At 33.7% G+C, this 11,178-nt stretch overlaps 1 protein-coding gene across 1 annotated transcript; it reads right to left on the bottom strand.

The window, feature by feature from the left end:
* Positions 1-1,188: 1,188 nt before the first annotated feature.
* tdgf1 (teratocarcinoma-derived growth factor 1) lies at positions 1,189-7,489 on the bottom strand. The gene is made up of 6 exons (XM_056467043.1): positions 7,333-7,489; positions 7,173-7,222; positions 6,935-7,090; positions 4,624-4,738; positions 4,428-4,537; positions 1,189-2,430 (listed from the first exon to the last, which is right to left on the bottom strand). The coding sequence occupies exons 1-6, from the start codon at positions 7,416-7,418 to the stop codon at positions 2,330-2,332; spliced, it is 618 nt and encodes a 205-aa protein (XP_056323018.1). The 5' UTR covers positions 7,419-7,489; the 3' UTR covers positions 1,189-2,329.
* Positions 7,490-11,178: the final 3,689 nt, after the last annotated feature.

Here is an 11,178-nt window from a genome sequence, read left to right as displayed (position 1 = left end):
ACACATATATACATATATATATATATATATATATATATATATATATATATATATATATATATATATATATATATATATATACACACACATATATATACATATATATATATATATATATATATATATATATATATATATATATATATATATATACACAAATGTGTATATATAGGCAATATATACATATATAGAACACACACGTTAATATATCTATATATTGCCCATATATATAGGAATATATACTTTCATGTTTATAAGCCCACATATATAGATATATATAAATAAAAAAATTATAAATTATATATATACACATAGACATGTGTATATATAGGCAATACATAGAACACATACTCGTCTTTTCGGCTTAGTCCCTTTATTGATCTGGGCTCGCGACAGCAGAATGAACCGCCAACATATCCAGCACGTTTACACAGCGGATGCCCTTCTAGCTGCAACCCATCTCTGTGAAACATCCATACACACTCACTACAGACAATTTAGCCTTCCCAATTCACCTGTACTGCATGTCTTTGGACTGTGAAGGAAACCCACGCGAATGCAGGGAGAACATGCAAACTCCATATTATATATATATATGCACAGTTGAAGTCAGAATTATTAGCCCCCCCACCCTGTTTATTTTTTCCCCCAATCTCTGTTTAACGGAGCGCAGATTTTTTTTTTAACACATTTCTAAACATAATTATTTTAATAACTCATTTCTAATTACTGATTGATTTTATTTTTGCCATGATGACAGTAAATAATATTAGACTAGATATTCTTTAAGACACTTCTATACAGCTTAAAGTGACATTTAAAAGCTTAACTAGGTTAATTAGGTTAACTAACTTCTGTAGACTATCGGGAAAAAATTAACTTAAAGGGGCTAATAATATTGACCTTAAAGTGTTTTTTTATTTTATTTAAAAACTGCTTTTATTACAGCCAAAATAAAACAAATAAGACTTTCTCCAGAAGAAAAAATATTATCATACTGTGGAAATTTCCTTGCTCCCTTAAACATAATTTGGGAAATATTAAAAAAAGAAAAATAAATTCAAAGGGGGGGCTAATAATTCTGACCTCAAATGTATATACATATATATAGCCCCATATACAGGCATATGTACTTCTCTATATTATAAACCCACATATATATTAATAATAAATAAATTATCTGTCTATCTATCTATCTATCTATCTATCTATCTATCTATCTATCTAGACAATCTGTAAACTTGAATTAATGTCATCAGCATATAAATCAAATGTTACAATGCCCAAAATGAGTTTCTAATTATTTATTTCAGCAAAGTAATGTTTGCTCCTGAATCTTATAAAGGTCTTGTTTGGATGTCACAGCTTATTATCGCCTGAGATTCAATCTAATCTTCAGCTTCCACGATAAACTGCCTAATTGAAGTCAGTAAACAGTCAGTCATCTGGGCTATTGATGTGAGCTTTAATTGGATGAGACAAATTAATTCGCTCAATCATACGGAGCGTTACAGTACATCAAGAAGGTCAAGACGGTCGCTCCAGCCACCCAGATTGATTGGCCGAATGGACGACTTGTTTATATAAGATAAGAGAAAATAGCCGAAAGGTCAACAAATCACAGGCTATCTCTGCATTATCTGACTCCTTCTCCATTAACAGGCACAGCAAATGAAAGTTGTGGAGCGCGAATAAGGACATTTGAACAGCGAGAACTGGAGTTTAAAAACAAAACCCACAGCTCACTGTTAAGATGACATGTATTCAGATAAAACACGTGTATTTGCAGATACAGACGATGAAAATGCTTTGCTTTTAGCCGGCGCACTCTCTCTGGTACAATAAATTCATGCGGAGACATAGAAAAGGACAGAATTCATTTGGCTCGGCGGCGCACTGACACACACACACACACAATATATTTTCAATATAAATCCTATATACATGTTCCTTCACTAAACAGCTCTTAACGCAGCTAGTTAGACTTCCACTGGAAGCAAAAACACATTTCAGTGCCACCAATAAATGCTGCCCGAATCTGTCAGACAGAAAAAATTAAAATAAAACCTCTTTTTGTTCGCTCTGCTGTTAAAGGGATAGTTCACACGAAAATGAACATTCATTTACTCATCCGTCAATGGTTTAAAATCTATTTCAGAGCTGCTTTTTCTGTTGAACACAAAAGAAAAATGCTGGTTGACTTCAATAGTAATTTCTCCCTACTATGGAAGTCAAGTGCCAGCATTTTTCAAAATATCTTCTTTTGAGTTCAACAAGGGAGGCCATTTATTTTTTTTGTTTGCATGAACTATCCCTTTAGGAAAGTCGTTTACAGCAGACGGTGTAAAATAAAAGCAGCGAACATGACAATTGTAGACGACAGTGTTCTGAGGGAGCCCGACCGGTGCCACCGAACTTCCTGAGAGTCATCTGAAAGAAAATAAGGGAAAAAAAAGATAAATATAAACGCATACACAAGCGTCATCTGAAGAAACAGCATCTCAAACAAGAAACAGACGGTCTGAATAATCATCTGCTCTCCGTCAGTTTGAATCAAGCGCTAGTCAGTGATTCACAGCACTATTAGCGCAGCATTAGAGGTGAGAACAACTGCTGGCCCTCTATTGTTGTGCATTTCTAAGTAAACCGGTTACAGCAGACTGATGGATATTAAAGGAACACTCTACTTTTTTCGGAAATAGGCTAATTTTACAGCTCTGCTAGAGTTAAACAGTAAAGTTAAACCGTTTTTTAATTGATTTAGCTGATCTTTGGGTCTAGTGGGAGCACTTTTAGCTTAGCATAAATCATTGAATCGGATTAGACCATTAGCATCTCGCTCAAATAAAAATAGTTTTTGTAAAATATCTATCTATCTATCTATCTATCTATCTATCTATCTATCTATCTATCTATCTATCTATCTATCTATATATATATATTAGTCAACATTTGATGTTTTTTTTAATGTCTGAAGACAAGAGTAGGTGTTGAATAGTTTTAGCACAACTTCGATGACCTATTTTGATCCACTTCAAATGTTGAGAAATGCATTTCGATAATTTAAATTACATTATGGAGGACTGTTTACTTGTTGGGGACTATTTTTAGTCACTGTGTAATATCATTGTGCCTTCTGCAGCCACGGATATTATTACTATTATTGCACAGCTTTTATTTGACTGGAATGGGCGTATAATTGCTAGCTACATTAACTTAGAAAATAGTAATTTTTCATATTCAGTCAGTCTTAGTATGTAACTACAGAAGAGTCAGGTTTTAAAATGGGAAAATTCACAAAACTTTTTTTTTTCAGGCGAGATGCTAATGGTCTAATCTGATTCAATGATCTATGCTAAGCTAAGCTAAAAGTGTCCTCGGCAGATCCGGAGATCGACTAAATGTATTCATAAATGGTAAAACGCTACTGTTTAACTCTAGGAGAGACGTAAAATGAATTCAAATTAATTTAAAAAGTGTAGTGTTCCTTTAAGTGTGTCTGGCCTCATGTTATCAGAGTTCCCCACTGTAATTTAATGTGCGTCAGTAAACTCACCACAGTCTTTGCTGAAAACATGTGGGAAGCAGTGCATTTTTTAAATATTTTGAGTGAGATGCTAATGGTCTAATCCGATTCAATGATCTATGCTAAGCTAAGTGAGTCCCCGACAGTCTAGAGATCGACTAAATAGATTAAAAAAAAATGGTAAAACTCAAGTCTACTCTAGGAGAGGTGTAAAATAAGCCTATATTTAAAAAGTGTAGTGTTCCTTTAAGTGTGCCTGGCCTCATGTTATCAGCATTCCCCACCGTAACATAATGTGCATGAGTAAACTCACCAGTCTTGGCTAAAAACATGTGAGAAGCAGTGCATTTTTTAATATTTTGAGTAAGATGCTAATGGTCTAATCCGATTCAATGATCTATGCTAAGCTAAGCTAAAAGTGCTCCCACCAGACATGGAGATGAAATGAATGGTTGACAGTTTTACCTTTTTTTTTTAACTCATTCAGACAATTTTTGGGTCTCGCAGGAGCACATTTAACTTAACATAAATCATTGAATCTGAACTTTTAGCTTAGCATAGTTCACTGAATCAGATTAGACCATTAGCGTCGCACTCAAAATGTTTAAAAAAATGCACTGCTCAAAATGTGTAAAAATACACTGCAAAAATTAGTGCATTTTTTAAACATTTTGAGTGAGATGCTAATGGTCTAATCCGATTCAATGAACTATGCTAAGCTAAGCTCAAAGTGCTTCCGCCAGACCTGAAGATTAAATAAATGGTTGAAAATTGTTTAACTCTAGGGGAAAATGCCCATACACTCAAAAAAATTTATAAAAGCGTAGTGTTCCTTTAAGTGTGTCTGGCCTCATGTTATCAGCGTTCCCCAATGTAATATAATGTGCATCAGTAAACTCACCACAGTCTTTGCTGAAAACATGTGGGAAGCAATGCAAAAGTCCATATCCACATCTGCAGTATGAGCATCCTTTCTGAACCCATTCTCCGTGTGGAATAACACCACAATCCCTGTGAAAACACGGAAATGCGGACATTTACAAACCCTGTGTGACCACAATAATGCTGCAGGGCTTAATCTCTGCATTATCTCTGACCTGAGGCGTTCATCGTATTCACAGCTCCTGCCGGTGAAGTACTTCGGACAGGCGCAGAAACTTCCCAAAATGCATGTTCCCCCATTCTTGCAGCAGGTACGGCTTTGTTTGGCAACTGAAACGAGAGACAGCAGAAATAAAGATATTACACAAGGTTGCAAACGCAAAACAGCAGCCCCTTCTTTGCTAAATTTATGGCGTGTAATCTCAACAGCTGCTACCAACATCTGTTTCCCAACACAACACGAGTTATCCACAGACACTGTGCAGGCCGTAACGCTTGATAACACTGGAATTCCCATTAATAAATGGAGAAATCCATTTCAGTTTGGCCTAAATGCTCAAATGTGATTGCTGATTTGTGTTTGTAAGTGTGGTTCATGGTGGTGTGCAATTAAACTACAAAATAAAAAGATGCTATATTTTTAAAATACAAATATATATATATATATATATATATATATATATATATATATATATATATATATATATATATATATATATATATATATATATATATATATATATATATATATTTTATGTACTTATATATGCTCAGCACATAAGTACACCCCTCACAAATCTCTCTTTTAAATTCATATTTTATAGAAAGCTATACAATATTATATTTGAGCATGTACATTAGATTAGTCAGTACTGAAACCAAATCTGGAGCTAATCTAACAAAATATGTTACGATAACAGTCCAAAAACTAGTACACCCAAATTTATAAGTTAAAGCAAAATATTAAATACAAATTTTAAAAGAGGAAAAATCAATAAGCATAAAAAAATGTAAGAATTTAGATGAAATTTTGTAGGTTGTAATTTTTTTTGCAATATTTTGCTTAAATTGTATTATCTTTCAATTTCTAAATATGTTTGGTGATGAAAATATTATTTTAATAAATATATCTGTTTATTTATATATTATATCTGTGCACGTCTTCATTTTCAACCTGTATATATATATATATATATATATATATATATATATATATATATATATATATATATATATATATATATAAACATTTGAAATGTATATAATTTATAATCTAAATATATTTACATATCTAAAAATAGAATCATTTTACTCAGAGCATGACTACACTGAAAACATTTGGGTAAAAAATAACTCATTCATTGCACAAACAACTGCAAGTTAAATTAAACGTATAAAAATAAATTAATAGTTGGTTCGTTTGGTTAAGTGAAGTAGACTTATCTTTATTTTATTTACAACTTGGACTTTCGCCCCCTAGAAGCTATCATGACTTAATACAAAACCCACAACTACAATATTGACTTACAAAGTTATTTGATTTATCTTAAAAGATAAGTAAACTATGTCATTTTTTACTGCTGATTCTTTTTTAATATTATCTAAATGTGACTGAATATGCTTCTTTTACACTGAATTACATTTTAGTGGGTGTCTTCTTAAAATCGCGGTAAAAATGATTTAGGATGTTCACTTTTTTGCCTAGTAATAAAAATGTTAATGTAATTTTATGTTTAGCAAGAAAATACTAGGCTAGTTGTACATAACAGTTTTCAGTGTGCAGCTTGTAGTTTAACACAAAGTAATTAACAAATTTACTAGAACTTTCTGTGGGAAAATCACTTGTTTATGCAACATTTTCTATATATGTGTAAGTGTCTATATAGCATTGCGGTAGTGAAGAGATGGTTTCTCCCAATAACTTATCATAACTTAAGATAAACACACTATTATATGTACATGGGGGTCAAAGGTGAGAAACTAAATTTACAAAAGTGATTGTATATACATAGAAAGCTTTAGAAAATGTATGAATGAATGGTCTTTAATTTACAGTCAGCTAGGTTACTTTGGGGCTGCATTGTAAAAACTTGAGCTCAATAAGTCATGATGACAACATATTTATTTTAACTTATTAACTTATTTTAACTTATTAGAGAACTCCTATAAGTAAAACAAATTAGTAAATTTTCATTTATCCTCTCAGATGTAAAGTTTTTAAATTTAGGGTAGAATTTGTATTGTATAATGTGCTTTTGTGTATTATGTGTGACATGCTTGTATGCTTCAACCAAATTGCCTTGGGGAATTGAATAAAGACTGACTGACTGACTTATTAGATATTAATTAGACTTATTTTTAAGTTATACAAGCTGTTTTAACTTCACGTTTATTTCAGTGAGGAGCTTGGAGTTTATCACAAATTATTTAGCAAATTAAGTAGACATATCTGAGGTGAAACTACTTGTTTATGCAATATTTTAACATCCGTGTGTACGTATAGCATTGCGGTAATGACATTCTCACCTCCGGTTAGTCCAACGAACGGTAACACTGCATCGGCGTTGCGGTGTTGACGTTGCGGCGTTTGCGTGTTCATTTCGTTGAATTTATTCAGGAATTCAGCGTATTGCTTTGGCTTTCCAGAAACCCCAGCTTTCACACATTCTGACCCCTCACATCCTGAGAGGAAATACAAATTCATATTAGGAAAAAAGCGAAGGAAATCTAGTCAGGCACGGATAAACAAAGATTCGACGCTTACCTGATTCTAATGAAACAGCTTGACAAATAATCATAGCAAACATCAAGAACCTGCAGATGAAAATAAGAAAATTAAGTATATATATAATGAAAGGCCTGAGCAGATAAAAAAAACAAGCGAACGTATCATCCATAATATGATTCGTGAATCATTTGCTCACCCGAACAGTTGACTCGTCATTCCGCTGGCCAGCAAACTCCAAAACAGCTCGACTGAGGTAAGTTTTCGTATCCCAAAAAACACCATCAGAACATCTCCATCACACGGAACTTCTATCTGTGCCTATGTTTGGGTCTGTTATTTATCTCGAGGGCCTCCGACTCCCCCATTCACACCTGTAAACCCTCCCTTAGTCATGCATGCGCGCACACCCACTAATGCAAACGAGTCCCCATTCATATTCCGTCAGTCAAACCGGTTTGAAGCGAATCGACTCAGTTCAGTATCACAGAGAAGCGATTAGCGACTTTTGATGCTCTAATGCGGGAATTTACAGAAGATGTTTATTTCTCCAGTGAAAAAAACTTAGAATACAGATGAGCATTTAGATGAGGAAAACAAGCATGCGCTCATTTATTCGTACAGCGTATTACATATGTGACACTATGAAAACTTGCTCATTATTTATTAATTCAGCGTCATGTTTCTGCATACATAGGAGTGTCAATTTGATCTAAAAATAGTTTCATTAATTTAATTTAATGCAGTTTTGGGTTCATGCAGGTTTCAGCCTGGTGTTTAAAGGGATAGTTCACACAAATATGAAACTTTATTTACAATTTACTCACCCTCGAGTGATTCCAAACTTGTTTGTAATCTGTTGGGACACAAAAGAAGATATTTTAAGAAAGATGAACCATTGACGTCCATAATAAAAAAACAAATACCATAGAAGTCAATGGTTACATGTTTCCAACATTATCTAACATGTTCAACAGAAGAAAGAAACTCATCAAGGTTGAAACAAGTAATGAATAATTAAATGATGACAGGGTTTTTATTTTTGTGTGAACCAGGGATGCACTTAACCAATAAGCCAGGTAAGCAGCCGCTTAGGGCCCTAGGGAATTAGTGGCCCCCGATCAATGCTGAGAAGCCTATATTAATCATAGCTCTTTTATTAATTTTCTATCATATGTTAGAAAATCTGTCTATAACCTTTAAGATTTTAACGTTATACTTCTTTTCAAAACTAGGGGCCCTCATGAATAGTGGATCATTCCTTCCATACTGCACATACCCCTATTAAAATAAAGCCTAATCACAAATATGGCTAATTAACTGTACATATAATTAGTTTGTGAATTTATTTATATTTGTGAATTTATTGTGTTTAATTTTACACTAGATATTAAAGTTTGAGGACAAACTTTATGGTGGCTTGAAAAGCCGAGTCTAAAAGTTTGAAGTCATTTTAAAGTGTAAATAACTGAAGCAGTTTTTATGAAGTTTGAAACAGTCGGCATAGATAAGTACATATATGTTAGCATGTTTCTAGGTTGTTGCTAGGCGGTTGCTAAAGTATTCTGAGTGGTTGCTAGGCAGTTGCTAACACAAATTAGCATGATTCTAGCATTAATTAGCATGTTACTAGCATGTTTCTAGCATGAATTAGCATGTTACTAGCATGATTCTAGCATGAATTAGCAAGTAACTAGCATGATTCTAACATGAATTAGCATGTAACTAGCATGATTCTAGCATGAATTAGCATGTTACTAGCATGTTTCTAGCATGAATTAGCATGATTCTAGCATGAATTAGCATGTTACTAGCATGTTTCTAGCATGAATTAGCATGTTACTAGCATGTTTCTAGCATGAATTAGCATGTTACTAGCATGTTTCTAGCACGATTTAGCATGTTATTAGCATGATTCTAACATGAATTAGCATGTTATTAGCATGATTCTAACATGAATTAGCATGTTTGTAGCATGAATCAGCATGTTATTAGCATGATTCTAGCATGAATTAGCATGTTACTAGCATGTTTCTAGCATGAATTAGCATGTTTCTAGCATGAATTAGCATGTTACTAGCATGATTTTAGCATGAATTAGCATGTTACTAGCATGATTCTAGCATGAATTAGCATGTTGCTAGCATGATTCTAGCATAAATTAGCATGTTACTAGCATGATTCTAGCATGAATTAGCATGTTACTAGCATGATTCTAGCATGGATTAGCATGTAACTAGCATGATTCTAGCATGAATTAGCATGTTACTAGCATGTTTCTAGCATGAATTAGCATGTTATTAGCATGATTCTAGCACGAATTAGCATGTTACCAGCATGATTCTAGCATGAATTAGCATGTTACTAGCATGTTTTTAGCATGAATTAGCATGGTACTAGCATGATTCTAGCATGAATTAGCATGTTACTAGCATGTTTCTAGCATTAATTATCATGTTACTAGCATGTTTCTAGCATGAATTAGCATGTTTCTAGCATGAATTAGCATGTTATTAGCATGATTCTAGCATGAATTAGCATGTTACTAGCATGTTTCTAGCATGAATTAGCATGTTACTAGCATGATTCTAGCATGAATTAGCATGTTACTAGCATGTTTCTAGCATGAATTAGCATGTTACTAGCATGATTCTAGCATGTTACTAGCATGTTTCTAGCATGAATTAGCATGTTACTAGCATGTTTCTAGCATGAATTAGCATGTTGTTAGCATGATTCTAGCATGAATTAGCATGTTACTAGCATGTTTCTAGCATGAGTTAGCATGTTGTTAGCATGAATTAGCATGTTTCTAGCATGATTCTAGCATGTTACTAGCATGTTACTAGCATGTTTCTAGCACGAATTAGCATGTTACTAGCATGCTTCTAGCATGAATTAGCATGTAACTAGCATGATTCTAGCATGAATTAGCATGTTACTAGCATGTTTCTAGCATGAATTAGCATGTTACTAGCATGATTTAGCATGTTATTAGCATGATTCTAGCATGAATTAGCATGTTTCTAGCATGAATTAGCATGTTATTAGCATGATTCTAGCATGAATTAGCATGTTACTAGCATGATTCTAGCATGAATTAGCATGTTACTAGCATGTTTCTAGCATGAATTAGCATGTTACTAGCATGATTCTAGCATGAATTAGCATGTTACTAGCATGTCTCTAGCATGAATTAGCATGTTATTAGCATGATTCTAGCATGAATTAGCATGTTACTAGCATGTTTCTAGCATGAATTAGCATGTTTCTAGCATGATTCTATCATGAATTAGCATGTTACTAGCATGATTCTACCATGAATTAGCATGTTACTAGCATGATTCTAGCATGAATTAGCATGTTACTAGCATGATTCTAGCATGGATTAGCATGTTACTAGCATGATTCTAGCATGAATTAGCATGTTACTAGCATGTTTCTAGCATGAATTAACATGTTACTAGCATGATTCTAGCATGTTACTAGCATGTTTCTAGCATGAATTTGCATGTTACTAGCATGTTTCTAGCATGAATTAGCATGTTGTTAGCATGATTCTAGCATTAATTAGCATGTTTCTAGCATGAATTAGCATGTAACTAGCATGATTCTAGCATTAATTAGCATGTAACTAGCATGTCACTAGCATGATTCTAGCATGAATCAGCTTGTTTCTAGCATGAATTAGCATGTTGTTAGCATGATTCTAGCATGAATTAGCATGTTACTAGCATGACTAGCATGTCACTATCGTGTTGCTAGCACCTTTTTAGCAAGATTAGCATGTCAGTAGGATGTTAAAACTGTTAGCGTGTGTTAGAATAGCTAGTCACAGTCTCTGGGACAGTTGCTAGGGTGCTGAAATTGGTTGCTAGGGAGTGGCTAGTAAGTTTAAAGGTAATCAGTGATTGGCTGCTGGCTAGACTGAGTTGAATGAGGCCAGACTCTAGTCTGTAGGACAGTCTGATGCAGAGTTATGAGCTCACAAAGGTTGATCCAATGTTAAGTAAATGGGAGTCTTTTACAATGGAAGTCTATGGGC

This window comes from Danio aesculapii, chromosome 10 (assembly GCF_903798145.1).
Source record: "Danio aesculapii chromosome 10, fDanAes4.1, whole genome shotgun sequence".
Classification (NCBI taxonomy): Eukaryota; Metazoa; Chordata; class Actinopteri; order Cypriniformes; family Danionidae; genus Danio; species Danio aesculapii.
The sequence above is the reverse complement of the archived record's forward strand: the minus strand, read 5'-3'. Positions and strand labels throughout refer to the sequence as shown.